General features: G+C 41.7%; 1 protein-coding gene across 9 annotated transcripts in view; it reads right to left on the bottom strand.

Moving 5' to 3' along the window:
- Positions 1-19,168, bottom strand: part of TPD52L1 (TPD52 like 1) — a 113,441-nt gene extending 94,273 nt beyond the window's left edge. For 2 of the 9 annotated variants that reach the window (XM_040474543.1, XM_040474544.1), the window contains exon 1: positions 8,236-8,484. In XM_040474543.1, coding sequence (XP_040330477.1) covers positions 8,236-8,254 — 19 coding nt within the window. In that variant the 5' untranslated portion in view covers positions 8,255-8,484. Of the gene's footprint in view, positions 1-7,437; positions 7,614-8,235; positions 8,486-19,143 lie in introns of those variants that run through there. The other 7 variants (XM_040474548.1, XM_040474549.1, XM_040474546.1 and 4 more) reach the window with 6 other exon arrangements.
- Positions 19,169-19,781: the final 613 nt, after the last annotated feature.

Here is a 19,781-nt window from a genome sequence, read left to right as displayed (position 1 = left end):
AGAGAGAGAGAGAGAGAGAGACAGTGCAAGCGGGGGATGGGCAGAGAGAGAACACAGAACCTGAAGCAGGTTCCAGACTCTGAGCTGTCAGCACAGACCCCAAAAAAGGGCTGGAACCCACCAGCCATGAGATCATCACCTGAGCTGAAGTCAGCTGCTTAACCCACTGAGCCACCCAGGCACCCCTCCAATACTTTTCAAATGTATATTTGAATCTCTTCTAGATGTCTGTTTTGCATCTGTTTACTGTTACCTAATCCATCCCCCCCCCTTTTTTTTCCTATGCAATACTTGCTTTCCAAATGTATTAGATCCTTTATTTGTAAGTACAAGGCCTTCCTCTCTTGTGGATATCAATGCAATTTCTGGCAAGAGAGGCTCAGCTCTCTCCAGGGTGCAGGAGAGTCTGTAAAGTGTATGTGTATAGTACTGCCAGGAAGTAACCACCTACCTTCTGGCTGGTGGAACTCCCCTCACGTCTTCTGCACTCACATTTTTCAAAATAGCAAGATCACATTTCGAAAAATTTCTGAATGTGTGTTATTTCCACACATTTGCTAAACCGTCACAATGGAAAAAATGCAAGTCCGAATCCTCAGAATATGTTTCTTTCTCTCAGGGACAGTGTGGTTGAGAGCGGGCCATGGGAAGCTGATGGAGCATGTCAGAAATGGCTGGCACCCTGCCTGATACACAGTAGGCCCACAGTAGACAGACATTTTCCTTGCCGGAAATGTGCTTCCTGGACTGGGGAAAATACGAGAAATTGATGAGTACGTGTAAGAGCCTTCCAATCTTTTGCAGGAAGCATGGATACCTTGAAATGTTCAAGTCAGGCCCTGGGGTATCAAGAGTGAACTACCAGGGGCCAAATACTGCACTTTCTTCCTGGCCTGCCCTAACTCTCTTAAGGGAACCCATCTTGGAAGTTAAAATGTTGGCAAATATAGACAATTTTCTTTTCAGCTTCATTATTTGCTCCTCTCAGCTCATTTGTGTGCGGGGGGGGGGGGGGCCCGATCAGATAAAAAACAAATACTTGACAGCTAGAGACTCTGAAATCCAGAGATCTGAAGAGATCCCTTCCTACCACCCAAGCTGTCTTTTTCTTTTGAATGAATCCATTCCACTTCCAGGATCTTTCACAAGGTGCTTGCTAGTGATTGATGAAAGAAATGTCTAATTATAAGAAAAACGCATTTTGCAATTTGCAAGGGGTTGGAGGATTTTATATTTTACAGACACATCAGGGAAGATGCAATGTGTAAGGTACAAATAACCATAGGGAAGTTTGGAAATGAGGTGTAACATACACATATATTTTCAGTGCGTGGTACATTATTTGGCTATAGCACAAACAGCAAAGTGCCAGATTTTTGTCTTTTGAGAAGGAAGCAATATGTTGGTGATGAAGGGGTATTCTTGAAGACTTGTGGCTGTATTTTGGGAATTTCACTTCCTCTGTATAAAAATGTAACCCTTATAAAGGACTCATGCTGTGAGAAACTATTTAAAATTTATCTTTCCTTGAGGACCCCAAAGCTTTCTTTTTGCCAACTCAAATTCATTTAAAATGTTCTGCTGCCTTCCCTGGTGCATTAAGATGATTCTTAATTTTAATACATATATTTTAAATAAATTACACTGCCTTTCTTAAACCTCCAACGAAAGGTAAAATGACAGGCTTGAAAATCCACAGTTTGCCACCATCCTTTGTATGTTCTTTACTGCGTCCTGCCTCAGGAAATTTAAGAGGTGGCTTCAAAGTGTTGAGTATAATCCAGACCTACAGTCGTAGCAAATGTCTGCATACGTGGAGAGCAAGCCAGGGCAATGGTGGAGGTGGATGGATGCCCTCTCTTTTTTGCTGTTTTAAACCACAAAACTTTAACACAAATTGCTACAGAGCTTAAGGACAAATCCTCTCACTATCCATCTTTTCTTAAAGTAGGTATTGTGCTAATATGCTTGGGAGATAGCTAAATAAATAAAAGGTATTCATGTTAACAAGTAATTATAATATTCATGAGACTATGAAAATCTTTCCTTTTTGGGCACTCATTGAGATTAGACCTTTCAGCCAGCATCTAAAGAGTACAGATCTTACTTTCTGGAAATGAGCATGCAGATCCTAATGTCTTTTATTTATTCTAACATCCTGATACGAATGAACAGCAAGTGTAATTACATATTTGAACCATTCCACATTTGAACTGGCTTTTCCTTGCAGCTAGTAATAAAATTCTATACTGGTTCTAAGAATCACATGTCTTGTAACTGACAGAATTCTTCATCTCGAAAACAGAACTAAAACGGCAAGCTATTGATACTTGAGCACACTACCCCCCCTCCACCCGCCACCCCAGCTTGTCATATTATGGAGCTTATTCTTACAGACCTCAGGAATTCTGATCATATTCTTTCAGACCTAGACCCTGCCCAGATGTGGGATGGGCAGTGAGATCCCTGTCCATCTAAAATGCCTTGAATGAATGACAAAGCAAAGTCTATTATATGTAACTCTGCACACTGATTGCATATACATATCAATTTAAGGAGACGGTACAGAACCGTAATTAAAAGTCCCAATGCATAAAGTCAAACTTTTGGATTTCAAATCCAGGCTCCAATATATCCAAGCTGTGGGAGTTGGAGAGAAAGTTGAGTAACTATTCTGTCATTCAGTATCCTCATTTGTAAAACGAAAATAACATCACCTTCATCATGACTTTGCTTTATCTATTAAACAGCATAATGTTTTTAGTGTATAACATGGCAACTGACATTAAAAAAAACACTAAAATATTATTGTTATTGTCATCCTCACTGTGAATTAGTTCTAATGGGTGGCCTAGTATTCAAAAAATCCCATTGGGATGGAAATATGTAATTTCATCAGTTCTAAGTGCATTACCCAAGGGGATGACTCTCCTTTGCTACCCTCCCTGGAAAGATGTCTCATGTCGACTTCATCTCTGTCTTCCGCTGGCATATGTTGACCAGCACATACTGTGGGGACAGTGTGTATAAAGCTCATCCGGAGTCAGACAGACCTGGAGTTAAGTTCCTCCTTCCACACCTAATTTTTCTGATCTTTAGTTTCTGTCTATAAGGTGAGTTAAAAGTAATGGTGTCTATCTCATAGTGTTATTGTTAAGAATTCAAGAAGATAATGCATGCAAAGTACTTAGCATATGCTACTAAAAGCAACAGCAAACATTTATATAGTATTTATCACGTGCCAGGAACTGTTTTAAGTATTCTGCAAGTATTAACTCCTTAAATCGTCAATACAATTCTACTATATAGGTACTATTATTATTCTCACTTTATGTATGAAAACATCAAGGCCCAAAGAGACCAAATAATTTGTTCAGGGTCATATTAATGGTAAGTGACAATGACAGAATTAAAATTCAGGCACTTTGATTCTTAAATCAAGGAATCTTAACCACTATTCCCTGTTGCCTCTCAGTAGTAAGTGCTGGTCGAGTATTTGCTATTACTAAAGCAATCTATAAATACTTGTTGAAATATTTATTTAATAAATCAATATTTTCCAAAGCACTTATTTATTATTTACTGTATCTCACTAAGTACCAGATCTTGTCACAGGCCACAGAAATGGATGCTCTTGCTTTTGAGCTTTTTGAAGCAACTTCTCAGATTCTGCCTACCCAAAAAAATTAAGAAAACGAGGTATAGTAGGGCAGACAATTCAAAACAATATCTAATACCATAATATCTATCATTTGTATGATTAAGTTTTATAAGAATTTTAATTAAAATAAGTATAAGATTTGCTGCAAATGACTGACTTTAATAATGAATACAACACTACCTATTTTAAAACTTTTAGGGGCTCCTGGGTAGCTCAGTCAGTTGAACGTCTGACTTCAGCTCAGGTCATGATCTCACAGTTCATGGGTTCTAGCCCAGTGTCAGGCTCTGTGCTGACAACTCAGAGCCTGGAGTCTGCTTCAGCTTCTGTGTCTCCCTCTCTCTCTGACCCTCCCGTGCTCACACTCTGTCTCTCAACAATAAATACATGTTAAAAAAAAATTAAAACTTTTATTTAGAGGGAAAATAAAACTATAGGAGGTAGCTTTGAAGGCAGTAAGAACACTCAATATTTTTAAAAATCATAAATCAAAATATATAACACCTACCTCCCATGTTAGAGGTTTAAATTTTCTGAAATATATAAAACAATTTTTTTCCTTGAGTAATCTGATCCCTCCAATATAAAAGACTTAACCTGTTGCTATCTGGCATGGAGATGAGGGATTATTTTATTCTTTTCTAACAAAATAGCATACTTTGTTTACAAAGCAAGACTTTGTTTTCCATGCAGTATTAAGAAAGAGGATATAATTGTATTCCTTTTTTTACAGCTTCATTCCTTGCTTCATTTTCTGTTCTTATCCTTTTTTCTTTCATCTCTTGCTAATTTACATAATCTTGCTGTGCTTTTTATACATGTATAAACTGCAAGAAGAGTATAAATAAATGTCCTGTGAGCCAAGTATAATGATAATGTAAGTTATATATGACATTTTCACTTTAATGGAATTAGAAAACAGGTAAAATTAGTCTGATGTTTATAACTTTATGTCATTCACAGATTTCTGAGAATCCTACTGAGTAGACTGTCTGAATATAAAAAATAGTTACTGTAGTAGGCTGAATAATGACCCCCCAAAGTGTCAGGTCCTGATCCTGGGAACCTGTAAATGTTACTTTATATGGGAAAGGAGTCTTTGCAGATGTGGTTACCTAAGGATCCTGGGGTGTGGACGGTATCCTGGATTATGCAGGTGAGCTCTAAATGTAATCACAAGCATTCCTATAAAAGACAGAGGGAGATCCGACAACAGGAGAGAAGGCGATGTGACCCCCCAAGGCAGATTGCAGTGATGTGGCCAAAGAATGCCAGCAGCCACCAGAAGCTGGAAGAGGCAAGTAATCAATTTTTAGAGGCTCCAGGGGAGTAAAGCCCTGCTGACATTTTAATTGTGGTCCAGTGAGAGTGATTTTGGACTTTCAGCCTTCAGAACGGGGAGATTTGCTACAGCAGTCATCAGAAACGAATACAGTCATCTACCTAAATATATACAAATGTTAAGTGGAAAGAAAATTTTCTTTTTAACCTTACAGACACTAGGAAAGACAAAAACAAAGTTATTTCTTAGATTAATGAAATATTGAACTGTAGTTTCAAAAGATCAGGAATTTTTATTTCAAAGGACTGCCATATGTTTCACAAAAACGCTACATTCCTAACCAAAGCCTCTCTCTAATGTGTCAATTTTCTTAATGCAAAATTCTCTAGTACCAGGAAAGTAACTGGGGTGTTGGCCTCCTTGGGGCGCATCATTTCGCACTGCTCTCCAGTTTCTTCTCACTGAATCACTCTGTGCATAATCCCACCTCTATGTTTCAGGTTCTGTCAATTTCTCACAATGGCTTCTTGTTTTCCTGGAAGTAATCTATTGTTTTACAAAGTCAAAGAACATATTTGCAGAATTTCACCTATGTAAAAGTTTCCAGAACGTGCCGCTGCATTTATTAAGTTGTGTGTACAAATGCTGATAGCACCTGGTGATCTCCTGGAAAGCACAAGGGAAGATCTCACAGGCAGGGTCTACTTACTCTCACTCAGTTTTGCTCCTTTCTAGATCAAGAGGCAAAAAGATAAGCCATCCCCACTCTAGATAATTCTAAAACAAACTGTGCTGATGACAAACTTGCACTTAGGAAGCCATAGGAGTCTCTTAAAATCTGAGAGGCAATTCATTTGGCTAGAAACGTGTGTCAAGTGGAAAGAAGATTTTCCCATTAACATAAACTGTAAACATTTTGTGAAAAGTATCCTTAAAGAACTTACTACGTGGGCTGCTTAAATGACCTGAACGGGAAGGACTAGGGAAATGAGGACTTAAGAGGCAAATGTCATCCATCTGGTTGTACAAGTATGAAGTTAGAGTCAGCCTTGATGCCACCATCCTACATATCCATTCCAAGTCACTTGCTTTTTTTTTTTTTCCTTCCTGAGCATTTCTTAAATCTGTTCACTTCTCTTCTCCTAGCTGCCGGTCACCCTACTTCCAAATCTCCCCAGGGCAACTTCCCCTGCCCTTTAACTTGGGCTTCCTACCCACCCCTGAGGGGAAGGAAAGAGTGGCAAAGAGGGTAGGGGAGAGAGAAAAATGGGGACTTCAGTTTTATTTTTCCTCTACAAGCGGCAGGCTTGGAGTGGGAATGGGGCACTCATTGCACACACTGCTGCTCACAGCCTGCTTGACGCTACGAGGAACCTACAGGCCCTGTTGGTCTCCTCTCTGGAGAACAGGAATGAGAACTACCTCATGGGACTGTGGCAAGGAAGTGAGTCAGCAACTGGAAAGCACAAAGAAAAGAAACAGGGACACAATAAAAGATCTCCCCTATTTTGATGATCACCCACTAGGCCTAAAGGCTTTCAGGCTCTCGGCTGGCGCTCCGTGGCCCTCTTTTATATCATCAACATGGCAGCAATTTTATATTTCATTTATCAAATAATTATCAAAACAGTGTCGGTCACTTCCTCTACTATTAATTTCATGAGGCAAAACTCAAGTGTGTGTTTGCTCCCCAAGCACAGTACTTGGCAAAGGAAAGCACTGGAATATTTCAGTAAATCTCACAGGTAAAGCAAACCAATGACACCAGGGCTTCCAACCTGTAGATTAGCTAGCTTTCAGAATTCAGATGAATGCTTCCTACCTGCTGTAGTTTTTCTACAAATCTCAGTGAATAACAGAATTACATGGGAAGCTTTCAAATACACCCATGCCCCGGCCCAAAGATTCCAATTTGACAGAGTTGGACTCGGCCAGAATTTAAGACTGCTAATAACTCTAATGTGCAAGGCCCGCTGGAAAGCTCCAGTGTTGTTCCCACCTGCCTCACTTCAGGAGCAAGGCCTCCAACCCAACCGCAGCTTTTGAATTTGACAAACAACTCCCACCCTTGGTTGAATTCTCCTGTCCAATTTAGATAATGGGGGGAAAAATACTGGAAGCAGCAGCTTTATGGGCAGGCTCTTGGCCGATGGAACAAACCAGGATGGTTCGTACTGTTCAGACAATTGTAATACTGGCAGCAAATCTGTCGGGTGGCTCCAGGCCCCTGCACCCACCAAGGGGCTCTGTTCCAGAACGCTTCCGCCCATACTAGGGCGAGCGCATAGGGTCCTGAACCTCTCCTTCTCCCTACCCCCACCCCTTTTTTAATGAGCAGCACAGACTTTCCTGCAGTGTGGAAGAAAGGTAGCAATGATTGTTTTCAAAGCTGAAGAGACCTAAACTCTGCATCCCATCCCTTCTTGGCGTCGTTCCCAATTAGACTCCACAGTCAGTGTCCACCCTGCCCGCCTCGAGCTCCAAGTCCGCCCACCTCTGCTCCTTTGCTCCTTTCTCCGGGAACTCCCATTCCCGCGCAGTTCCAAACGGGCTCTCTACCCCTGGTCCGAGTGTGACCCCAAGGCACCAGGCTGCCCTAGGTGACGCAGCCCCCGGCTCCTCTCAGCGGGTGACCCCGGTGGCAGGGAGCGCGACCACCAGACCGGGGCCAGGCACCCCGCGTGCCCAGGGAGGCAGAGGTCGCTCCCCGACCCGGGCGACCCGGACACGCGGGTCTATCGGATCGAGATCAGCGGGCGGGGTAACGCTCTCCTGCCTCACAAGGCACGTCCCCGCGCGGCAAGCTCCTGGCGCAGCCGGGAGACCCGGGTCTCTGAGGAGCCACCACCCCGGCGCGCGCCCCTCAGCCCGAAGTTGGGGCAGGACGCAAGCCCACCGCTCCAAGCGAGAGGAGGCGCGCTCCCTCCCTGCTCCCCCGAGGGCTAGGGGAACGCCTCTCGGATTCCGGACCCAGCACAACAGGTCCTTCGGGCACCCGCGAGAATTGGGGGAGTGGGGGGCGACTGGCTGGGAAAAATAAATCGATCACTCTGTGGGCGCATTTTCAGCGGAGGGACCTCTCCATTTAGCATCTCTTTCACTGGCCCCAGCCTCACAGTAAATCCAGAGTTTGGGGAGCAGGAATGATCCCGCAGGCGCGGGTAGGAGCGGAGTCGCGGACCTGTGCAGATGGCACCCAACCGCTCTGTCCGAAAGCAAAGTTACCTGGTACAGTGAAAGCGCCTTTCTGCGCGCCAGGACCCGACCCTCAGGGCGATGGGCGACCACTCACCTTGTGCCTGCGCCTCCATGGTGGCCGACCTCGGACTGCGCACCGCGACGCTCCCGGTGCTTCCAGACACGCAGACAGCGGTGACCGAGCCCGGGACGCAGCTGGCCCCGCCGCCCGCGCCTTCCCCTTGCGCGCCCGTAGCGAGCCCTGCGTGGAAGGGGTGGGGGCCCGGGGGCCTCCCGCACTGCCGCTCTGGTTAGCTCCGCCGCGTCCGGTCCACCTGGCCGGGACCACGAGGAGAAGGAACCCACCGCTGGGCGCCACCTGCCGGCCGCTCTGCGCATCGCGCCGACGGCGCCCACTCCTGGCTCAGGGCGCGTGCTTGGGTCCTACAAATAAATGCCTGACCCAGTGGCAGTGGGTCCTGGAGTCCCTTGTCCCAGGGCCAATCCCCAGGGAGAGGGGAGGGAGGGTGGATTTACAATACTGAACCATAGCTCCTGGTGGAAATAGGGAGTTTGGATCCTGTGACCCGCTGCACTCAACATTTTTGGCAAACGATCAATATATAACCTTGTTTTATGTGTGTTTCTGTTAAAGATACCTTATTTATGTATTGTTGACTCATTAATTTTGAGCTCAGGGCCATCATCACTATAACTGATATCTGAGTGAAATTTATTAAGCTTATTTAACTAAACAACACCTCATGGGGGCCATTTTAAATAGCGAAATCACCTCCCCCCACACACCGAAAGCACAAAAATGGTGTATTTGTAGTCTGTGAAAGGGCACTTGTTCACAGTCCGAGAGCTGAAACAAGGTAGAGCTTAGCCTTGTTTGACCTCAACTGGAAAGGTATGCACGCTTGCTGGGCCCAAGTTTTTGGGGGCTCTGCCCATGTCTGGAATGACCATGAAAGCCTTGCATTGATTTTCGTGTCACAAACAAATCTTAGTAACAAGGCAAACTCACAGATATAGAGTCTGCAAATAATATGCATCGACTGTGTACATATTCTGTAATTTGAAACCTATAGACCATTCCTGTAGGTTGATGAAGCAGTCACATTTTCAGAGAAAAGACTAGAAACTGACAGTTTTGTTCCAAGCTTGGCCTGGCAATGTGACTAGAAAGCACAGCAGGGAAGAAATAGCAGCTCATGGTTCACCTTTTCAGGTCTTTAGCCCTTACAAATCTTTCACTTTACAATCTGTCTGTAAAATGAAAGAGTGTTTATTTACATCTGGTCTTGAATGGTTTGCCATTTTTTTTTCAGTTTTTTTTCCTTAAAATAGATGTTAAAGTCTGTCAGAGTCAAGTATGTGTCCTATATCAACATCCACCCCCCCATTTCCCACCAAAAAGCCTTATACAAATTCATAGCTCGAAAAAGATTTATTGAATAAGCACCTAACTAGTAGGCTCTCTTTTATCCACACTCAAGTTGCTGTCAAAGTATAAACTAACAAACATTAATGAGGTCTTACATTTTTGCTTGAAAAAAGGTACAGTCATGATTTCATGACACATGTATAAGCCTAATTAGTGTTTTTTGTTATGTTAAAATGTCCCTGGATCATAATCATCAACATAAAAATTACAGAACACCAAACACAGGGCTTTTACATAGCTTTTGGTGATTGCTACCATGGATGCACAAAGTAATGATTAAATGAATTTACTCAGCATCCCTGATTAAATCACTTTTAGAGTCTATTCAGTTGTTCTGGTCCTCTTTACCCTGGAAATTAAACACCAGGTTAAGGTTGACTTCTAGCTGTTGAAAGGAACTAAAAATAGTTAATGACTTTCCAGCTTGAGTCATCTAACCTTCAGCTAGGTTGTGACTCATTTTTCTGATTTATAAAATTTTAAGCTACTCCCCCCATGTCTTTTTTTCATTGTTTATAATAATAAAATATTGATATTCATTCAGAAATATTTGTTGAATATATTCTCTGTGCCAGGGACTGTGCTAGATAGAGGCTAAGGATACAAGTAAAGGACATGATCCTTCTTACCCAGGGAGTTCATGGTCTGGTGAGAAGGAAAGATAAACCGGTACTTTTTAAAGCAATGTAGTGTGGTAAATGCTGTGCCAGAGGTAGTGTGATAATTGTTGAGCATGAAAGCAAAGAGGAAGCTCTCCTAACAGTCCCCTGAGGTGATAAAGGAAGGTTTCTGTGAGGATGTTGGCCTCAGCTGAGTCTTGAAGGATGAAAGAATTAACAGGGTATGCTGTGTTAGACCCTAAATAATGTTTTAGCCAAGGGAAACTTTCATTTTTCTTTCTTTTTCCTGGTCACTTATGATGGTGAATTTCCTTAATTTCCTTAAAGCTTAGTAAAACAGCCACCTAGACCCTCTTATTCTTCATCTCTCCTGGCTATTCCACATGGAATACAATGGGTGGGTGTTTGATTAAATGGATGGAATCCTAGTTTGTTCCTCCAGAAATGATCTTTCTGCTGAGGCAGTGGAAATCTTAAATGTCCAAAGGGAAGCTGTATTCAACAGTCCTTGTCTAAACCAGTTCCAGGTCACTTGTTATGTAAGGTACTGAGCGTGCCCTTGGGCAGTGGAAGAAGAAGGAGTAACAAAGGACAGATAAAGTATGTCACTCTTGCTCCTGAACCTTACTAATACATTGAAGAACATGGGCTTTGGGGCTCCTCTCCATCTTTACACTGAAAATTACTAGCTATTACAAGTTTCTTAGCCTCTCTGTGCCTGGGCTTCTGCATTTTGTGGCAGGATGCTATATGAGGTTTAATTGATATTTTCTTTCCCTCCTACCCTAGTGGCCACCTGTGTTTCTAGAGCATGGCTCCCAGCCTTCTTATGCATCAGTGCCACACAAGGGGATCCTAAACATTTCTGATACCTGGGCCTTGCTTGCTCCCCAGATATTCTGATGGTGCTTATTTTTTTCAAAACTTTCTCGATAATATCAATATGCTTCCAAGATTGAGAATGAGTGTTTTAGAAAATGTCCACAGCAAAGATGAAAGGTAATAAATTCTTAGTTTTTAAATTAAAAAAAAATTGCCACCCAGGTCAACAGAAAATGGTACAAGAAATGTGAGCGGACAGAGCAAGGACTTTTTTTTTTCTTTCCCTGATTTCAGGGGGATTGGGGAGGGAAAAGAAGTTTGATGGATGTGGGTATGTCTGTATGGGTCTGTCTTACCTTTCCCTTCCCTACCCTCATCAGCATACAAGACTGCCCTTGACAGTCCCATGGGGAACTCAATGGCCAGATAGTTTTGAGAAATGTTAGGGACCGAGTGGGTGTGACTTTGAATTTCCCACCCTTTCAGGTGGTGTAGGAAACCATCTAGGAGTTCCCTAGAGTCCTATGTGGGGTGCGGACCTTAGGGGAGAGAGAACCAGCTAGTGAGCCATCATTTCCAGGAGGCTGGAGATAGAGAGACTTCACAAGGGAAGGAAGTGGTGCAGCAAAGTCCCTTAGGAAATTAGGAGGACTGCCCTAAGGAAGAGTCGGGGCCTAGGTATGAGCTCTCCCTACCAGAGGACTGCTAACATCACCCACATCATGCTACCAGGCGGAGGAGAGGCAATAGAGAGAGTTTGGCGAGGTATTGCTCACAGAGGGGACCAGGACTGCCTTCTCCCCATCTGCACAAACTCCCCAGTCTGCAGGAGGACTGGAATGTGGCTCTTATACAAGTCCACTAGACAGAGAGTTGGCAGTGGAAACCATTGGAGATTAGTGGGCTGTGGTCTTGCCAGGACCACTGAAATAGAAAGCCAAGAAGTGAAATCAGAGGAGTGCAGCCTGCGGCCATCAGCTAGGGGCCACCAGGGCCTAGGGGAGTCTGAATGTCTGTTAGTCTCATCCAGTTAAGTATGGAGTCATTTGGTTTTATCTTGTCCTTCTCAATCCCCACCCCACACTCCACAATGAGGAGCTAGTACCTGAAGGAGAGGAGGGCAAATAAATCAGACTAGCTTTTTCTCAGCAACTCTCTCGGTCTCTGTCTCTGTCTCTGTCTCTGTCTCTCTCTCTGTCTCTCTCTCTCTCTCTCTCTCTCACACACACACACACACAAAGAGAGAGAGGGAGAGAGAAAGAGAGAGAGAGAGGAGAGAGAAGGAGAGATAGGTTTTCCAAGCAGTGCTAAGAGAAGGGGTAAGAGGTTTACTTTGAGACTGAGAAGAAGGCTAAATAATATACCAACTTAAGACTGTTCAACCAACCACAACTAACTGAGCTTAATGGACAGAACCACTGCTTGTAAAGGGGTCATTCTTTTTTTTTAATTTTTTTTTTAATTTTTTTTTTCAACGTTTATTTATTTTTGGGACAGAGAGAGACAGAGCATGAACGGGGCAGGGCCAGAGAGAGAGGGAGACACAGAATCGGAAACAGGCTCCAGGCTCTGAGCCATCAGCCCAGAGCCCGACGCGGGGCTCGAACTCACGGACCACGAGATCGTGACCTGGCTGAAGTCGGACGCCCAACCGACTGCGCCACCCAGGCGCCCCTAAAGGGGTCATTTCTAATCCAGTTGAGGGAAAAGTAATTAGAGAAGTACAGGGGCAGCTGGGTGGCTCAGTCGGTTAAGCGTCCGATTTTGGCTCAGGTCATGATCTCGTGGTCTATGAGTTCAAGCCTCATGTTGGGCTCTGTGCTGACAGCTCAGAGCCTGAGACTGCTTCGGATTCTGTGTGTCCCTCTTTCTGCCCTTACCCGGCTCACGCTGTCTCTCAAAAATGAATAAATGCTAAATAATTTTTTTTAATTAAAAAAAAAGAAAAGTACAAAATTTCATGGGGAGCCTGGGTGACTCAGTAGGTTGAACGTCTAACTTCAACTCAGGTCATGATCTCACAGTTCATGGGTGGTTCATGGGTTTGAGATTTGAATCAGGCTTTATACTGACAGAGTGGAGCCTGCTTCGGATTCTCTGTCTCCCTCTCTCTCTGCTCCTCCCCAAGTCTCTCTCTCTCTCTCTCAAAAATAAACATTAAAAAAAAGTACAAATATTTCATGTTTATCCCTCAAAAACCTGATACCCCTCAATAAATTGGTTATACTATATAAAAGTCTTCACAAAAAACCTATTGGACACAGTTTGCTTTTCCTAAGTTCCTTCAAAATTTCTAGACATAGTCCCAGGATCCATAAAATATTCATGGATGTTCAGAGGACTTAGAAGATAAAGCTACTTCTGTTTCACTATAAAGGGACATATTATTTAGTTGTACCCTCCACTTCCTACACACATGAGTACTAAAGGTCACTCCTTTAGGCTTTAAAACCTTGAAATATATAATCATTTTTAAATAGCAATCTGTAAAATACATTAAAAATGTATTAGTTTTTTAAGGTCTTAATGCAGGGCTTCTCAACTTCGGCCCTGTTGACATGTTTTACTTGGTAATGCCTTGTTGTGTCGTAGGATGTACAGGAGAACCCTTGCCCTTTCCACACTGGATGTCAGTGGCAACTCATCAGTGGTGACCATCAAAACCGTCTCCAGACAATGCCAAGTTTCTCCTGGAGGGCAAAGTCACCTCCAGATGAGAACCATGGTTTTAACTATCTCTTGGAGATGCAGTCATTATGAATAAAAATTATCACCCTGTGTAATAGAGCGAGGCCCACAGTATCACTATGCCCTGAGTTTCACCAGGGATGAGATTTTTGCCCATCATTTCTACATAAAAATGTCTTTACATAGAAATGTCTTGTCTTTTTCCATTGTCCTTCGATGTCATCCATCAGTCATTCTTAATATGCTGTGTAAACAGATGCAGTGTCCAAGGAAAGACTAAGAGGGGTCTTACCTTATTCTTTTTTTTTTTTTTTAATTTTTTTTTTCAACGTTTATTTATTTTTGGGACAGAGAGAGACAGAGCATGAACGGGGCAGGGCCAGAGAGAGAGGGAGACACAGAATCGGAAACAGGCTCCAGTCTCCGAGCCATCAGCCCAGAGCCTGATGCGGGGCTCGAACTCCCGGACCGCGAGATCGTGACCTGGCTGAAGTCGGACGCTTAACCGACTGCGCCACCCAGGCGCCCCGGGTCTTACCTTATTCTTAAAGAGAAAGGGCAAGAGGAAGAAAAGGCAGAATGAATGATGTGGCTCTTGCTCTGTAACTCTGCATAAGGAAAGTACTGGAAGTTTTTTCTGTTTTTGAGGTGAAACCAATCCATACAGGTTCTGCCCAAGGAAACACTCGACCTTAGAGTGACAGTGTTCTTAGCCCAAACTCTTTTCCTGAGAGAAAACAGAGAGGATTGGGAAGACATTGCTTATATGGGCCTTCAGGTTGGAATGAGACAATCAGACACAAGGAATCAGAGATGGTGGAAAAAAGCCTAGACCTGCACCAGTCATTTCATGGTTAGCATTTGGTTTGCTTAGGTTCCAGAACCTATAGTTTGCAAGATTGGTTTTTTCAGGCTGCTTGCGTTTCTTTTGTTTATCTTTTGGTATTTTTTTTTTCTGTTTAGTGTTTATTATGTTTCCTCTCAAAAATGCTCAACTTTTTCAGTAGCACTAAGGAAAGAAAAAAAAGGAATGTGTTGTCAGTAGGGCTAGACGAGTACAGGACATGGCAGGGGTAATGGAAACAAGAGAACTCCAAGAGAGAGGCACAAAGGGAGAGAAAGAAAGGACAAAGTCCTCTACCACGAAGTCAATTCCCTCACTACTTGGTTTTCTCATTCTTTGGAGGAATTTTGACCATTTAGTCAACGGTTCAATTTCTTTACAGCTTGTTGCTGATTAGAGAGCTCTTGTGATTAGTGGCTGTGTTTCCAATGGCTGCCCTTGTCAGTTTGACCTCTAGATAAATGGATATTACCACACCATTCTCATAAAACAGAAACAGAAAGCCAGCTGTTACCCAATTCTGTTTTAGACACTTTTGGCTTCATTGTTTACAGGTGACATCAAAAAATTAGAAAAAGGTTACGTAAAACATCACAAAGGTCATCGGTAAGGTCCTTAGGGATAGTGAAAGGAGCAGGAGCAGAGTCTAGGTGATATTTGATAGCACACATATCTATTGTCCATGGTCCTGGGATAGATCACAAGCAACGCTACAAAAGGCAAAAGACTGGTGGCCATAATAGCTATTTTCCAAAATTTCGAAGTGGCTTTCCACATTCTGAGGTAATCTTAACTGGGTCTTAAATAAATATGATAGACAATCTGAATTGATCACAGAAACTGTGTTGTAGGGCAATAAAAGCCTACTGACGTAAGCTGTGTTACACCAGCTTATGTCAAATTTAAGGACCTGGCCTGGTAAGTATGCTTATGTCAGTTAAGACCCAATCAGAAAGCTTTGCTACGGATGTGAATAAATCAACAAAATTAACATTTGGTTTTGCAACCTATAAAAATTAAAGAAAAAATTTAATTTTGAATGTGAAAAAAGGTATATTACTTAACATTCCCACAAACTTGTGGAAGAATGAAAAATAAACCCATCATTAATAACTATTAAAAAAGGATTATTTTGGGAGCACCTGGGTGGCTCAGTCGGTTGAGCGACTTCGGTTCAGCTCAGGTCATGACACACGGTTGGTGAGTTCAAGCCCTGCATAGGGCTTGCTACAGTCACTGCAGAGCCCAATTCAGATCCTCTGTCCCCCTCTCTTTCTGCCTCTCCCCCACTCATGCTTTTTAGCTCTTTCTCTCTCTCTCTCAAAAAAAGGATCATTTTGAAATTGAAAAACAAATTTTTTTTTTGGTGTTTATTTTTGAGAGAGAGAAACACAGACAGAGCGTGAGTGGGGGGGGGGGGAGCAGAGAAAGAGGGAGACACAGAATCTGAAACAGGCTCCAGGCTCTGAGCTGTCAACACAGAACTTGATGCGGGGCTCGAACTCATGAACCATGAGATCATGACCTGAGCCGAAGTCAGACGCTTAACTGACTGAGCCACCCAAGCACCCCTGAAAAATTCTTAAAATTACTATAAACTTCAATTATTCAAATATTCTAATATTTTAATATTTAGTATTCTAGTATTTAAGCTTTCATTTTTTTAATGTTTATTTATTTTTGAGAGAAAGAGAGCACAAACGGGGGAGAGGCAGAGAAAGAGAGATCCAAAGCAGTCTCTTGGGTTCCCAGTTGTCAGTGCACAACACCCTGTGGGGCTCAAACCCACGAATCATGAGATCATGGCCTGAGCCAAAGTGTGACGCTTAACCGACTGAGCCACCCAGGCATCCCACCTAATATTTAAACTTTTAAATGAAAGCTAGCAGGGAAAATGCACTTATAGAATTGTGCAGAGAAAAAGATTTTCATGAGATCTTTCTTAGAAGTTCTTGTTTTTTGGTAGTCAGTCCTCCACACAAGTAAGGAGAAATCTATTTCTCTAGAGAACTGTCCTGGAATAAGTTGATGAAGTAAATCATATGGGAAAAATTAGTAAGTCAAACACATCCTATGTAGTATTGTCATAACTAACCCAGGAATTATCTACATTTTACATTTACTAATTCCAGTCAAATACATATTCTATGTTTAAAACCCTGTAAATTTTATTTTATTGCTCATCTATAAAAAGTTATAATCCGTAAATTTCAAACTTTAAAGAATATTTAAGTATAAAAATAATTATTTTTATTGTGAAAGTTTGTAAAATAGCTTTTAGTATTTCTTTTTTTTTTTTTTCTTGAGAGCCTGAGAGTACACAAGCTAGGGAGAGAGAGAATCTCAAGCAGGCTCAGGGCTCAACGCTGCTGAGCCCCACATAAAGGCTTGATCCCACTACCCTGGGATCATGACCTGAGTCTAAATCAAGAGTCAGAAGCTCAGGGGCACATGGGTGACTCAGTTGGTTAAGTGTCCGACTTTGGCTCAGGTCATGATCTCACGGTTTGGGAGTTCAAGCCCCACTTCAGGCTCTGTGCTGACAGCTCAGAGCCTGGAACCTGCTTCGGATTCTGTGTCTCCCTCTCTCTCTGACCCTTCCCCACTCACACTCTGTCTTTCTGTCTCTCAAAAATAAACATAAAAAAAATTAAAAAGAAAAAGGTCAGAAGCTCAAATGACTGAGCCATCCAGCAACCCCAGTTTTCAGTGCATTTTTAAAAGTTCATCCTTAAAATTAAAAAAAAAAAAATCCAAGAATTTTTATCACTTTTTTTAAAGGTTCTGATTAGGAACTTGAAAATTTCAAATTATACATTTTTTTTCACCTCATACATCAAAATTAATTCCATGGAAATTAAAATACCAAACTTTTTATACCAAATATTTTTAAGCCAAGAAAAACTAGAAACAAATTTAAATGACTATTCCATTAACTTTTGCAATTTTAAAAATTTAGATGTGAAAGAAATTAATTGTAAGGAAAAGATGAATATATTTGGCTTCAAAAATTAAAACTTCTATCCATCAAAAATAACCAAAATTAGCAAATTGGAAATTAGCAATAAAGACAATAGGAAAAGGCATGAAATCTCTAGACCCTAAAAGACCTGTATAGCTATAACCTTCATATGGAAACCCAACAGGATACTCCTAGGAAAGAAAATCATGCAAAATTGTTACTATCAGTGCAAAAGTTCTAAGTAAAAGGAAGACAAATAAAATTCATGTAGTAAGTAAATAAAATGATGTAGTAAGTGTGTGTATAATACTTTATCAATCAATATTGAACCCAGGGATCCATAGATCATGGAACTTCAGAAAATATAATAATCCCAAACCAGTGGAGTGCTGGAGCTAGCTTGTACTGGCTTGTGAGTGCTGACTGTCAAATTTTCAGGAAATAGGAAAGGATGTGATTCAGGAAAAAGAAAATGAATCAAGACGGCAGGCCAGAAATGTAGAATGGAATGAAAAGCAAATGATGAATAAGAGTGGTAAAGCACAATAAATATTGACTGTATAATATAATAAAAATAATGTTCTGCAGGGTTTAACATATATATGAAATTTTTTTAATTAAAAAAATTTTTTTTTACTTATTTTGAAAAAGAGAGCAAGTGGGGTAGGGGCAGAGAGAGAATCCCAAGCAGGCTCCACACTGTCAATGTAGAGCCCAATGTGGGGCTCAAACTCACAAACTGTGAAATCATGACCTGAGCCAAAATCAAGAGTAGGATGCTTAACCGACTGAGCCACCCAGATGCCCCACATGAAATTTTAAAACACTGCACAACTGCATGTATATCAGGAGTTTAAATGTTCTAAGTTTCTTACATTGTCTGGGAAGAGAAGAAAATCACCATTTAACATTAGAATTTTAAATGTCAAGGATGAATGACTTAGCTACCTACAAATCCAGACAAATTGATATTAACCCAATAAAAATAGACAACGTTGGGACACCTGGGTGGCTCAGTTGGTTAAGTGTCTGACTTCGGTTTTGGTCACGATCTTGCCATCTGGAATTCGAGTCCCATGTTGGGCTCTGTGCTGACAGCTCCGAGCCTGGAACCTGTTTCAGAGTCCGTGTCTCCTTCTCTCTCTGCCCCTCCCCCACTTGCACTCTGTCTCTCTCTCAAATATAAATAAACATTAAGAAAAATAAAAATAAGCAAAGGTAATGAAAAGGCAATTCAAGAAGAGGAAATAAAAAGCTCAATAAACCAATAAAAATATTCAAATTCACTAGAAATCAAAGAAATATATATATATTATATATATATAGTTTCATACAAATATATATATTTATGTATACATATAAACATTTGGAACTACAAATATGGTTAAATCTCAAAAATATAATGCTGAGCAAAAAAGCTACTTGCCAAATAAGTACTGTAATCTCTTCTCTCTCTCTCTTTTTTTTAAAGAAAGGAAGACTAAAAAAAAAAAAAAAAAAAAAAAAAAAAAGGCAAACTGCCCCATGCAGCGCCTCATTTGTATGTGTCTAGAGTCTTGGAAACCTGACCACTCAGGATCTCCTACAAATGGATCTTGAGAGCTTGTTTGACAGTTCTAGCAGGGGTGCATAGCTACCTGCTTATCCTTGACAGACGAATGGTCCTCCTCTATCAGGGAAGGTCATCCTCGTCTTTGCTCAGCTTTGTCAGGGACGGACTTGGAGCAGTGAGGGAGGAAGGAGAATCACGCCTAACCAGCCAGATCAATCCAATCAACCCTGGGGATCAATGGAGTGACAGATGTCACAGCCAGATGGTCCACACATCCAGTAATCTCTTTTCTCTTTAGTTTGAAAATATGCAAAACGATGCTCTGTAAAAATTGATGGATAAAGCCATATTTAAAAGATTTACAAGAAGCCCAGGAATGAAATGTAGAAAATTCAGGATAACGTGGAAGACGAGGAGGGAATGGGGGCAGGTAGAGGTGCATAGGGCTTCCATAATTTCTGTAATGTGTCATTAAAAACATCTGACACAACACTGGTAAAAATGTAAGAATTTGATAGAACTGGTCGGTAAGCACACAGAGTTTATATTATACTTTGCTTTTCACTATTATTTTTATATCTCATAATAAAATAAAAGTTTTTAAAAGATGATTGTGCAATTGGACATGGATCAGAAGAGACAAGGGGGTTGTTTGTGAAAAAAATAAAAGAAGCAGAGAGATTTGAGAAATATGTAGAAGGTGAAAGGAGTAAGATGTGTTAT

This window comes from Herpailurus yagouaroundi, unplaced genomic scaffold (assembly GCF_014898765.1).
Source record: "Herpailurus yagouaroundi ecotype Mexico unplaced genomic scaffold, PumYag 139, whole genome shotgun sequence".
NCBI classification, from domain to species: domain Eukaryota; kingdom Metazoa; phylum Chordata; class Mammalia; order Carnivora; family Felidae; genus Herpailurus; species Herpailurus yagouaroundi.
The sequence above is the reverse complement of the archived record's forward strand: the minus strand, read 5'-3'. Positions and strand labels throughout refer to the sequence as shown.